At 42.9% G+C, this 14,238-nt stretch overlaps 1 protein-coding gene across 1 annotated transcript in view; it reads right to left on the bottom strand.

Moving 5' to 3' along the window:
• Window positions 1–14,238, bottom strand: part of HOOK3 (hook microtubule tethering protein 3) — a 109,904-nt gene that overhangs the window by 66,590 nt on the left and 29,076 nt on the right. The window contains exons 5-6 of the mRNA XM_019554719.1: window positions 8,723–8,855; window positions 7,225–7,292 (exon numbers count right to left, since the gene is read on the bottom strand). Coding sequence (XP_019410264.1) covers window positions 7,225–7,292; window positions 8,723–8,855 — 201 coding nt within the window. The remainder of the gene's footprint in view (window positions 1–7,224; window positions 7,293–8,722; window positions 8,856–14,238) is intronic.

Genomic DNA, 14,238 nt, shown 5'->3' with positions numbered 1-14,238 from the left:
GAAAGAGAAGATAAAGGCTCTAGCCTGTGATACAATACTCCTACAAAGCTGAGTCACAGGACTTTCTTGTCACCACAGACTATCAAATGGCACACGCTAATTTACAGAATTTACCTGAATCCCAGATTACTCTGAATTTAAGATGACCCCCCAATAATTAGATTTGATGCATGGAAACGTATACATTTATTTTAATTGTCCATGTATAGAATCTAATTATTAGAGGGTTGTCTTAAATCTGTCCCTCTGCACCACTGCAGTGGTGAAAGCAGTGGCAAAGGGGATAGGCAGTGCAGGGGAACCGTAGGGGTCAGTAGTGCAGGGGGCAGGCAATGAGGGAGTCAAGCAGGCTGCCACCTGCTCCTCCACACCTGTCACTTGTCCCTCCACCCACATTCCCCCATGCCTGCCTTCCTCCTGTTGCATCCCCCTTACTGCCTGTGCCACTGCAGCCAATGGCCCCACCATTTGCTCCCCACTCCCCCAGCTACCACCTGAGAGGTTCCAACTGGGCTAGGCTGGACTGGGGCCAGAACAACAATGTGCTCTGTGCCCTGGGCTGGAGTGAGGGCATACCTAGGAAGGTAAGCAGCAGGAAATGGGGGAGCAGAAGCAGATGGCAGGTGGAGTGGGGGGCAGGGAGCTGGTGTGGTTCTGACTCTGAGCCTGGGTTGAGGCCAGAGTCATAGTCAGAGCTGCAGCAGCTGCCCACTCCTGTGCTTCCTTGTACTCAAATCCAAAATGAGGGACTCCCCCCATTCAACTGGGGGGGAGGAACCAAAAAAATTGCTTTAGAGTCAAGTAAATAGTCATTTACTACAATAATTTTCTGCGCTACATGTCATTTAATAATAATATTCTCTGCCAGTATTTTCTAAACTTTCTAGCCCCACAAACTTTATTTCCATCAGAGGTAGTCATGCTATAACCCAATGTATACAGCCATCTTACAGAACATTAATAAAGATATTGCAATAAACTCAACACTGACTTTTGGGGTACTCATACCTATTTCTCTTTCTTGGCGGATGACTAACATCACTCTATTAAAAAGGTGACTGGCTTCAATTCTGCACAGAAGTATGGAAATGAACATTCTTAATCAAGCCAGTTTCATTTCTATAGGGTTTTTTGTTTGGCATTTCTTGGGTTTTTTTAAGAATGTTATACTAAATACATTACTTTGAAATATTAACGAACTACTTATATTACTTTCACACACTTTTTAAAACATTCCATCAAAAATGTAAATCAGATCTCTCAATTATTGCTGTCCTAGAAATAGAACTATATCCTCCACACTAAAGGATCTTCTGAGCATATATTAACCAGCTACTTCCTTGTCACTGCAGTGCCTGGGCACTGAAAGTACCCTCATCTCCCCTTTTACCTGCATCATTTCATGGACTATTCTGGATGCTTCAGAAATTGTTCTATGTAGTTCTGTGGGACAGTATGAAGTGGTAATTTTTGGATTCTTTGAGTAAATGGTTTCATGCAAACACAAGGGACTGGACTTGATGCCCCACCTTGGAGGTGGGGCCTCCAAGTCCTATGTTCTTATTCCTCATTATAGGTTTTCTATTGTTTGTTGGTACATAATAGTTTAGATTAGGGGTCAGCAACATTTTTGGACAGAGTACCTAAACACCCACAACCTTGACTGGTAAAACGTTGGTGCGACAGGGCTGATGGTAGGGTCCTAAGGTGCGCATGGTAAGCAAGATTCCTTTGCATGCCACACTCTGGCACTTGTGCTGTGGGTTGCAAATTCCTGATCTAGATACTTACAGGTCCGTTTCTTCTTTCCCCCAAACATTTTATTAGCAACTACTGCTTAATAACCTTAGCCAAGTCAACGCACCCAGGGGTATGGTGAGATCTTTTGAAGGGTGTGGCAGGTATGAGAAGATAAAAAGATGAAGTGCAGGCTCAGATACAGTCCTTGCTTGGCCCTTTCCCTGCCCCCCACTGCCCAGCCTCTCTGCAAAGTGGTGAAAGAACTGTAATTAGTTTTTGAAATGGGCTGCCACTCTAGTCATAAAGGTTATGAAGAGGTGTTTTGAATGCAATGAGCAGTGCCTTGAATCTAAAAAAATTTGAGCCCTACTGCCTTTGCAGGGTTAGCATTTCTCTTTTTGAAGATAAGCTTCCCACTTATTTATTCTCCAGCATTAAAAGCTGCAGCTCATTTCCTTAATAAGCTGTGTTACTTATCTTCTTGACCTACCACTGCATTTCAGAAACCTTCAGATTTCCCAAATATTTCCACACATTTTTGTTTTCAGTATGGGCTGGCCTTCTGCAGCCATAATAGTTGGGCCATACAGAATCATGCTCAGTGGCAGAGAAAGAGTACCACTGGTTAATATAGGGGTGTCAAAGATAAAGCCCACAGGCTAGATCCAGCCCATGAAGCCCTATCATGTGACACCTAGTGCTGCCCTCGAGTCTCTGGGTTGACCCACAAGCAGTACACAGGGCACACAAGATGGCCTTGTGTCACACACAGTGCCTCTAGCTCTGCTACTCCAGGTCTCTGCTACATATGATGGCTGCTCTGGGGCTGTAAAGCACTTCTGTGAAGTATATTCCTGGAGAGGCAGAGGGGCTGCCGCATGCAGCACAGCCCTGGCACTGTACCACACTGGCCACCCCAGGATGCAAGCTAGATCCAAACTGTTAGGCTAATCTGTGGATCTGATTCAGTCTGTGGACCAGCCCCATGACACTGATCTGGCCTGCAGGGCTAAATGAGTTTGACACCCCTTGGTTAATGTGTTTCAAATACAGAGATTGGCTGTCTCACCTGCAAAAACCCAGAAGCAGGTAAAGACAGTGCTCCAATTTACCCTCTAAAATTACATACAGGCAATCTCCACTTAGCGCTCTTAATTGGTTCCCGAAAAACTGAGTGTCAAGCAAAACCGAGTATTAAGTGAAACCAACTTCCACTTTTCACTTTCTAAGGTCACCAGAATCATTCTTAGGACACGCCCATGATTGTTATAATGAAACTTGCTGAGTGCTAAGTGGAATCCGGTATCAATGTAAAATGAGCATTATGGCAAAATAGTGCTAAGCAAAACAACGTTAAACAGGGGTTGCCTGTATATATTTTTTAATTTAAATGGTGGGTTCATAGTGGACACAGGAATCTGCCTTCATCCATGTTACTGCAGCATTACGACCTTAATTTCAATCCAGCACTCATAATTCATTTTAATGAAACCTCTATTACTGCCTACTGATATACCGTATTTTCTTGCATACCCCCTCCCAAGTAAAACATCCAAAGAATGAGATGTAAGGCAGAATGTGGAAAAAAAGATTTTCCAGAGGCACAGCTGGCTTGTATGACAGCATACAGGAAGTGAGACATAGCAGGAAATAGTTAGGAGGAGGTAGCAAGCCTGCCATACCAGAACACTCTCCAGGCTGCCATATTTCCAGGATATACTGTTTCCAGGAAGACTTAAGCCTTGTCTTATATTCAAGTACTGGCTGAAGCAGGTGGCTGCTGAGATCCCAGCTTCAGGCCCAGGGTGAAGTTAGAACAGAGTCCCTGCCTGTCCAGGCCAGGGTGGCTTGTGCTGCAGGGGAGACTGCCTTAGCTACCACTGCTGACTGCCCCAGAGCCAGAGATGCTGTAGAAAGTAAGCAGTGGAGGGAGGAGGGGAAGGGAAATGGGGTAGTGGGCCAAGGGGCATGGGTCTGGCTGCCTGACTTCACACCACTGCTTTCCTGGCTGCAGCAGAGGAGGCGGGTGTGAATTTAAGATGACTGCCCCAATAATTATACGCTATACACAGAAAACTTATAAGATGTTTATCATTTTCCAAAAACAGCATCTAATTATTGGGGGGGTCATCTTAAATTCAAAGTCATCTTGGATTCAGGTAATTATGGTAAGTTCCTGTAAACAATAACATATTATTTCCATACCATAATGCTTATCAAGATATTATAGACTGCAGCCACTTGCCACTTTTACAGCCAGAGCACTTAGCTTGTGCCTAGAATTACCACTTGATTCAACCCCTTGTGTTTGCAGAATCAGAGTGAAGCAGCAACCATTCTGAAGGAAGCAGACACCATGCCATCATAGCTGCCTATTCCCCCTGCTTATATCCCAGTAAAGAAAAAACAACTTCCCTGCTTAAGACAAGCACCCCAATTTTGGAGGGCTGATTTGGAGGGAAAAGGTATGTGTGGCATATAAAAAGCACACGTTTGCTGCTTTAATCAAAACATTCTTTAAAAGCAAAATTAATCTATCCCTTGGTAAATGAGTGGATTTAATTTCAAAGCCACAAATGAAACAATAACTTGGGTTACAAGATAATTTCTTCAGTTTATATTATGCCATTTTATAGAAAATAAATGGCATTTCTTCTGATATTTGTATTGTTACTTTATGACAAAGATACCTTTCCATGCTCAAAGGCATATGACAAATGGCATTAAAGAAAATACTTACAGCCATACTAGTTTTATAGTATTAAATCCTTTATCCATTTTAACTGGTTTACTCATAAAGGTTGAATTAATTTGAGTTGTCATGGATACAAGATGATCATGGAATCTGCGCGCAATGATTTTCTTCTTTATCATGTATATGGCTTAAGTTCTGTATTCTACAAACACAGCACTGCAGCTTATTTTAGTCTGTTGTAATTTCAAGATGCTTACTTCATATATATTGCTGCCTCATCCTACATAATGTGCAAACTCAGTTAATTTCCTTTGGACACACATTAGGGTAAGGTTTCTTTTTCAGGCAATTTAGTTGCTTTTAAGAGACCGAAATGTATGCCTGATGTGTTCCACACTGTCTAATTTTCCCCACTATTCCTGATGGGCTCAGTGGAAGATCATCCATAAAGCAAAAAACAGTTTAGACTAAACACAAAATGAACCCTGAAAATAATTAGGTGACAGCATAGGAAAACTGGTATTTGCTGACTTCTGGATAGTTTGGAACCAAAACAAGGAGCAAAGTCCTATGTACTGCACAACCTCAAGCATGTCTGACACTGCCTCCAGTGCTCTGCACTAAAGGTTCTATTTAGACTGCCTGCCCACACATTCACTCTATGGGAAAAGAAACCCGAATGTCTCCAAGTCTAACATTTACAAAATAATGGAATTTCCCGCCATTACTTTGAAGTTTTATTTCTCTAAATAATTGGTCAGCAGACAGTGTATAAGACTCCTATGGTTTGGATAAGAGACAAAATGGTATCTTTGTAGAAAACCTGCAGTTTCATTTAATGTATTCAGAAAATAAATTCAAATGCACCATACTGAAATCGGTCAGTGTTCAATTATGGATTATCACAGTCAACATGGAATTAACATTTTTTATTCTTGTTCACATGCAGAGTTAAATGGAACTCCAGCGGTGGACTGGGAGGAATGCATCAGCAAAGACACTAGTGAGTTGTTACTTTTTCCTGGAGTACTTGCCAGAAAACCATTCCATTTAAAACCAGCAAAATCTGTGCCTTTATTTTTATTCTCTCTCTCATTAATTTGTTCTGCATTAAGCAACTACCTATGACACCTGTTTTGGGGTCATCCAAGAAGCCAGTAAGCTGTTTCAGAAACACTAAAGCTGAGATACTGAAATTACTTGATGTGAAGTTACTTTGCCTGAAATCCAAGAACTGAGATAAAAATGCTTTACAGCAGGGGTGGGCAAAATACAGCACACAGGCCAGATCTAGCCTCTGGGTAAATAGCTGCCAACTCACTGGATCTGGCCTGTTGGCAGCCAGCGGCTCTGACCGCCACATGGTCCCAGGCAAGCGGCCCAGTAGCATCAGGCATCAGCTGCGGACCTGGACAGGGCTTTCCTTGCAGTAGGTGGGCGGTGGCATCAGCTGTGAACGCAGCAGGCAGGTTTAGGAGCCTGGACACAGAACCTGCTGTGGCATTCACAGTTGACCTGCTGCCCTCCCAGCGCAGTGGAAGCTCTTGCCCAGAACCTGCCAGCAGCATCAACTGCAGACACAGGCAGGAGCTGCTGCTGCACCAGGTGGGCAGCAGCGTCACTCTCTCCTTCTCTTGCCCCCCCCAGCCTCCTCCCCTCTCCACACTCGACTGAAGCTGTCACAGCTGCCCGCCCGTCATGACAGCAGCTCCTGCCTGGGTGCACAGCTGAGCATCTGGGCTCTTAGTGAACTACAGCTTCAGTCAGATTCTGGAGGGAGAAAGAGAGAGGGAAAAGGGACAGGCAGAGAGAAGAGAAAGACAGAGACAGATATGGATGTGGCCCTCAACAGGTCCCCAAAACTCATTATAAGTGGCCCTCCAGTCTAAATAATTGCCCAACCCTGCTTTACTAGTGTTGGACCTCAGCTAAAATATTATTAACTAAAGCCCAGCAGCTGAAGCACTGATATTCAACTGATCTACTTAGCAGAAGAAAACTGGCAATAATAATGATAGCCATCACTAAGTTTCACTGTATGAGTTTATCTAGTTTCTTGGCATGAGGCATTATGTTGAAATGAGACAATGAAATTATTTCTAGCATATAGTAAACCTACTAGTCTAAATGTTACTTAACCTACCAAAACATAATTATTTATGAAGGAGGTCTTTCCTTACAATACAAGTTTAATATATGGCCTAGTAAAATCTTATATTTCTAAAATAATTTTAGAATATATAATACAGTATATTTATTAACATACTACAATTTACTGTGAGAAATAATTAAAGCTAAAGCTAGACTACAGCTGACCAAAAAATGAATGTTTCACTGCATATTTTCCCCTTTTTATCATATTTGTTTGCCACCCATTTACAAAACTCAGTACTTCATAACAAGTCTCCCCATTATTTGGTGCAAATTAACAATGTTTCTTTTCGTTTGTTTTGCTACTTATACAAAAAGTATTGTAGTGTGTATTCAGGAGCCACAGGGAAGGAAAGGTAAAGGAAAGGGAACCCAGTCTCAAAATATCTAGAAGCTTAAATCTTCTAGATTTAAAGAAAAGTGGGACATTTACCTGAACTCTATTACATAAGAAAGGCTTGCTTAACAAATTATGTTTTCCCTAATAAAAGGAAAACAACATTATGCTAATTTTACAGATTTTAACTTCTGTGCCCCTTCTTTTAATTACTTCCCATTGAACTTAACAAAACTAAAAAAAATCTTTGCTACAATACTGTAAAGCTGAATTATTACATAATATGGGCACTCCAGCATACCTCCTGAATGGCTGTCATAACTACATGTTGAACCGACTCCTCCATCATCATAATGGTCTGGATGTATTCTGAAAACAAGAGCATTCCAACATGTTACTATTTAAACTTCAGACTGTTAAACTGAACATGGGATAAAGGCTTCATCTATTATGTGGACTACAACGTGGTTATGGGTGATGGAACCCCTGGCTTAATCGGTATCCAGCCCCAAACTAGCTAGTCCAGTTGTAGATTAATGAAAAGGCATGCTACTCAGTGCTGCAGGGTTGCTGGTTGTGGCCATGTTGGTCTAAGGACATAAGCAGGCAAGGTTCTCCAAGCAGATGTGATATCTTTTATTAGACCAACTACACAGTTGGAAAAAAGTTATTTGCAAGCTTTTGGGCACTAACACCCTTCTTCAGGCACAGGTAGACTGCTGTGTTCTCCAAGGTAGAAAATGTGTGAAGGAATGCAAGTGGTCAGCTAGAGGCAGGTTACCTAGGTTACCTGGGGTATCAGATGTCAGGCAGGTTGTAACGTGTCATAAATCCAATGCCTAAATTAAGTCCATGATTTTTTGTATCCAACAGATTTATTTATCCAATGTATTTATCCAACAGATTTATGAAGCCCCAGGACCCCAGGTAAGGGTGGCTCAGCCTTACCCTGGACTGGCCCCAGCCTCCCCTATACCACCCAGGGTAACTTCCCACACTCCAGAGCGCACAAGACACGGCATTCCCTGGGAAGAACTAGCAATGGCACAAGGTGCACCACCACTAGTTGTGCCTGGGGAACCAAACATCTACACATGTCTGGATGTGGCCCCTGAGAGCAAGTGGCAGAAAAGATATCAGATCCTGTATCACTTGGTACCCAAACCTACATAATACCACTTTTTGCAATTACCTAGAGCCATCTCCCAAATGAATAACTAAAAGATGAACTCAGTATTTTTCACCTGTGCAGCTATTTTTCACTTCATGGAACCAGAAGGAAGAACATTTTTTTTTTTGAGAAAAACATTAAAAATTATCATTATTACAAGACTTTGTAGAGTTGGAAGACAAAACAGTATCCATGTATGGTGGCTGCACAGGCACATAGTTGGTGTATGTTAACACAATCTAGGATGTGCAGTTTAGTCATGCAGCCTATGTTAGCCTGGGGTAAGGTCACTAAGAATTTTCAGTGCAATGCTATGGAAAGAAGAGAAACAAGACCTCACATATGTAGTAACTACATCAATACAGAGTTTTGAGGTTGTAAGACATTCTTAGACAATGGTTTTCGGACACAGTGATTGGAAGCAGAATCAGTTCTGCAGTTCCAGCCTGCAAAGCTCAGTTAAGCTTATAATATAATGGTACTTATTACCAGTAAGACAAAATAATTATATGACCTATACTAAATCAGACAGCAACCTCAGGAACACCATCCTCTTAGGTGATTTATGCATCAAATCTGACTATCATGAACTGCTCTGAGAGCAAAATGCACATTCAAAATTGATTACCTTGTTTCTGTTCACAATTCACAGCACATCCCAAAATAAGCTGAAGCATTCTCCCAAGCTCTGCAGTATCTGAGTGCTCTCCAATCAGGTTAACATCAGGAAGGGTGAAGTCATTAATCTGCTGCCCTAAAATCTGCATGAAGACATAATACATTTACATATCAATATGCACAGCTGAGAGAAACAACTTGCATTTTTGGTAGTTTTCACATCCAGCTTTGAGATATTAACTGGAATAAGATGGGTGACTTCAGCCCACTTGCTGCTGGACAGGGCTCTCAAAACACAAAGTCTCCATCATAGTTAGACACAATCAGTATTTCAGAAATACCAGACAAGGTTACCTCGACTAACAAGAATAATGAACTCTCTCTTACCGGAAGAGACATCTATTTTTCAAGTTAGGAAATGAAGCCAGTAATGTGGCAACAGACAAAAGGTGTCTGTGTCCTGATCAATACAAGGTAAAAATAAATAAATAAAGCAGCTGCCTGTTATTTTTATTAAAAATTAAAACAAGCATAATGATTTAATTACACCTCCAAGACAGGCTGTAAATCATACCACCAAGAAGCTAGAAATCCAAGTACTCTCATTATCCAAACCATATATTTTTAATCCAATGGCTTACAAAATAGGGGACTGCAAAACTCTTGCTAGTCCCTTGGTCTAGCAGTTCTATAGACTTGATACAAAGGTATTTAGTAAGTTTCAGACTCAAGACAACTTATTTTTTGTCTTTAGAAAAAGTCTAGTGTAGTGGCTCAACACATAATTGAGTAGGAAAATGGGGTCAGAAAAAGAAAGACTGAAAAATCATAAAGAAGAAAGAGTACAATGGACCTGAGAAGGAAAGAAGACAATTATACTAGATATGGGGTGGGCAAAATATGGTCCACAGGCTCCTGCCCAGCCCATGAGGGCCCTTTGTAAGCCCTGGACCTTGCTGCTCCTCTGCAAGCCAGTGACTCCATGCAGAAGGCTGCAGCTGTGGCTGCTAAGCAACCAGCTCCCCTCCCCACAACCTGGCCCGACTCCTCCAGCCCCGAGCCAGTGGGCGCTGGAGACTAGAAGACTAGGCATGGGCCTGGGCTCCCGTGGCTGTTCCCAGTCTCCCTGCTGGTATGCACGTAAGGGCTACACCGGACCAGGGTCACAGACTCCCACTGGAGAAAAGGAGCTGGGAGTCTGGGGAGCCAGGCAAGGCTGGTCCTGCATGCTGCAGAAGCTGCGCATTATGGGGCTGGGTGGGGCTGGCCCCGCACGCTGCCACCATGTGCGACCCGGGACTCGGGCAGGAGCACTACTGGGCTGGGTGGGGCTGGCCCTGAACACTGCCAACATGTGCAGCCTGCGACTTGGGCAGGAGCTGCATGTTATGGGACTGGGTAGGGCTGGCCCTGCATGATGGCACCACATGCAGCTTCAGGCACTCGCATGTTCCATGGGCTCCAAGGATCCCCCGCACTACAACTCCCCCACAACCACGCACTCCCAACCCGTACCATATCCCCAAAACACACTCACACCCTCCCACCACCAATCACCTCTACAAACACTACACAGAACACACAAAATCAGGAGAAAAATATTTTTAAAATAAAATTAAGTTATAGTAGATTTTTGATGTTTTTTCCTGTATATCATTAGGGTTTTTTTCAGTTTCAAGATGGCAAACCTCTCACTTGCAAAGGAGCACTTCCGGGGCAAGGGGACACACTTTCAGTGGCAAACATCAGGGGTTAGAGGTGGGACTTCTGATCCCAAGATGGCAGCAACCAAGGGTCAGAGCAATTGTCAAGGGATAGGGCTACCCTTGTTGCCCTCAAGAGCTCACTAAATCTTATTAAGCAGCCCTTCAGCGCAATAACTGCCCACCCCTGTACTAAATATACAATTACTGTACGCAAATTTATATTTTGGAAGGATCTACATGAATATCAGTAGAGAAAATTTAAGAGTTTTTCTCGTTTGCTCTGAAAAGGCTCTGTAGGAGTTGAAAATGTGACTATACTTAAATATAGAGGGAAGCCTGGGCGACAACAACCATGAAACCATCATGTTCACTGTCCAACATGAGGCAGACAAATCTGATAGCAGGATTGACGTTTGGACTTAAAAACTGCAAATTTCAACAAGCTTAGGTCATTAGTAGGGGAAGTGCTATGGGACTAAGGACTGAATGCAAAAGGTGTGCACAAAGAGTGGTTGTTCCTTAAGGACACGATCTTTGAAGCACAAAGCAAGTCCATTCCATGCAGAGAAAAGGTAGCGGAAGGGCTGAGAAGCCCTCTTAACTAAACACGGAAATCGCGGTTCTCTTAAGAAAGAAGAAAAAGGCTTATAAACAATGGAAGCTCGGGGCAGGCCCCAAGGAAGACTATGCCATGACAGCCTGCATTTGCAGGGAACAGATAAGACAGGCCAAAGCAGCGACCAAACTTAGATTAGCAATGGGAATCAAGGACAACAAGAAGTCCTTCTTTAGGTACATAGGAGACAGAAGGAAAACAAATGGGAGTGTGGGGCTATTGCTCAACAACTAAGAAGAGCTGGTTGCACCCAGGAGAAAGCTGAACTGAATGACTACTTCACCTCAATCTTTCACCAGAGCAAAGGAAAAACAATGCCAGGTAGAGTACAGAATGAGCATGGTAGGAATAACTGCTTTCCTACTATTGCCGTAGAATTGGTGTATGACCAATTTTAAAAAATTAGACATATACAAGTCAGCGGGACCGGATGATCTTCATCCAAGAGTGCTGAAGGAGCTGGCCAAAATCATTGCAGAACCCCTGGCAAAACTCTTCCATAACTTGTGGTACTCTGGAGAAGTTCCTGAGGACTGGAAGAGGGCCAATGTTGTGCCCACCGACAAGAAGGGCAGGAGGGAGGGCCCAGGTGACTATAGGCCAATCAGCCTAACTTCCCTCCTAGGGAATATCCTAGAAAAGTTCATCAAGGAGTCTATCTGTGATAAGCCTGCAGAACGTAAGGTTCTGAATGACAGCTAGCATGGCTTCGTCACAGGCAGGTCCCGTCTTGCTTTACCAACCTCATCTCCTTCTATGACCAGGTAATTCACCACCTGGACACAGAAGAGAGCAGGTTGACATTGTATACTTTCATTTTCAAAAGGCCTTTGATCTAGTTTCCCACTATGTCCTAGCAAGAAAATTGGAGGATTGTGGGCTTAACTCTGAGATAGTCAGGTGGGTGAGCAACTGGTCACAGGATAGGACCCAGAGTCTTGTAGTGAACAGATCTGTGTCATCCTAGTGAGAAGTGGGCAGCGGTGTCAAGCAGGGGTCAGTGCTTGAACTTTTCAACATCTTTATTAATGGTTTGGATGCATGGGTGAAGAGCTCACTGGCCAAGTTTGCAGACGACACCAAGTTATGGGGAAGCATGGTCACACTTGAAGATAGGCTACAAATGCAGGCGCACCTAGAGAGGCTAGCAAGTTGGGCGGATCGGAATCTGATGTAGTTCAATGTCAAGAAATGTAAAGTGCTCCATCTCAGGACGAGCAACCCCCAACACGTCTACAGGCTTGGGAGCACCAAACTGACCAGTACTATAAATGAAAGGGACCTGGGGGTAATAATAAACCACAGTAGGAATATGAGCCGGCAGTGGAACGCTATAGCCAGTAGGGCAAATAATACTCTGGTATACATCAATAGATGCATCTCCAGCAAAACCAAGGAGGTGATTCTTCTGCTCTACCCAGCACTGGTGAGACCACAGCTGGAGTACTGTATCCAGTTCTGGGCACTACATTTTAACAAGGACATGGACAAGCTTGAGAAAGTCCAAAGAGCCACCTGTATGATCAGAGTCTTATACGGCAAACCATATGAGGAAAAGCTGAGGGATCTGGGACTCTTCAGCCTGAAGAAAAGAAGGCTGAGAGGGGACCTGGTAGCAGCTTACTGCTATACTAGGGGAGTACATCAAGGGTTCAGTGAGCAACTGTTCACCAGGGCACCCAAGGGGAAAACTAGAAGTAATGGTCACAAACTCCAGGAAGACCAATTCAGGCTCAACATTAGGAAAAAATTCTTCACAGTCAGGGTGTGCAGACTGTGGAATAAGCTTCCTCCAGAGGTTGTGCAATCACATACCCCGGAAATCTTCAAGAGGAGATTAGACAGTCACCTTGCTGGGGTCACCTGACCCCAGTTATCTTTCCTGCTTGGTGCAGGGGGCTGGACCTGATGATCTTCCAAGGCCCCTTCTGGCCTTACAATCTATGAATCTACAAGACATGGAATTAAACACATTTCTGCAGATAGGAAAAAAAATTCATTAAGCAGGCAAAAATGAAAATGCAGCAGCAGAGTTACTTTTAAAGAAATCTGTAAGTTGTGTGCAGAGTGCTCTTTTTTGTAAATACGAAGAGCCTGAGAAACAGCTTTGAAGAAAAATATTTATATACAAATATTTAGTGACAGTATATAAATGATGCTTGGATATTCTGTTAAAAACGATACATTAGAAATTTGCTGCCCAAAGCAGAACTGTAGCAAACCACTCAGATTCTTTCAAAATGTTCCTTGCTTTTTCTGTCATGCTGGTGAGGTAAAATTGTAAACTAAAAAATGAATGTTACTGTTAAATATAAAAATAAGCAATATAATCAGTAGGCTATTCCTTGAACAGCGTGGTTTTATAGCCAATTCCATTTTGCCTTATAGCGTTCCCAATTTTTACATGTAATGCATGTTGTCATATTGACAATATTGTTTCATAAAAGCTGTTGGAGGAAGCTGGAGCATTGAAGCATCCAGTGCAACACAATAAAAATGCAGGAGCTGCTCTCGGATTGTGAAGTAAACAAGATTGGTAGATCTGGCTGATAAAATAATAAAAGTAAAATAATTAACTGTATGAACTTTAGGCTCCAGAACAAATACTGAACTGATGTCAAAGAGGATGCGTCATTTGTAGCTTTAGGAAACTATGACCATGTTGTTTTGGACAGTGACGTTATTTCTACAAAGGCATAACAAAAAAATAATGAAAGCTTAAATTCTAAAACTGAATTTTACTGACGTCATGAAACAAACGGGACTCTGAGCTCCAACTTATACCTCAACCGGGTGGTAATACTAGAAATAGATGCCAAGCAGCATCTTAGAGATTGTTCCCTTATACATAAGGACAAGTTATCAAATTGATTTAATTTTTATAGCTAAAGTAGCTTTATTTTCCAAGGGCTTTTGCCTACACCACATGAGAATTCTAGTATTTTTACATCAGTTTGTGCAGAAGGACTTTGCCAGGATGGGCTAAGACACAGATGGCCAACCTGCAGTACAGGTAGCCCCAGTATATGGCATGGTGCAACTCAGGGAGGGGACAGAGAGCACAGGGAAGGATTCAGAAAGCAGAGCAGTAGATCAGGCATGGAAAGAGTGGGTCAGAGTGGCACTTGAGGAAGGTGCAAGGCTAACAGGTGGCATGCCTGTCAAAAAAAGATTTGCCCCTCCCCCCTCAATCCTCCCCCCCCC

This window comes from Crocodylus porosus, unplaced genomic scaffold (assembly GCF_001723895.1).
Source record: "Crocodylus porosus isolate Cpor-Errol unplaced genomic scaffold, CroPor_comp1, whole genome shotgun sequence".
Lineage (NCBI taxonomy): Eukaryota > Metazoa > Chordata > Crocodylia > Crocodylidae > Crocodylus > Crocodylus porosus.
This window is presented reverse-complemented; position numbering and strand designations above follow the sequence as displayed.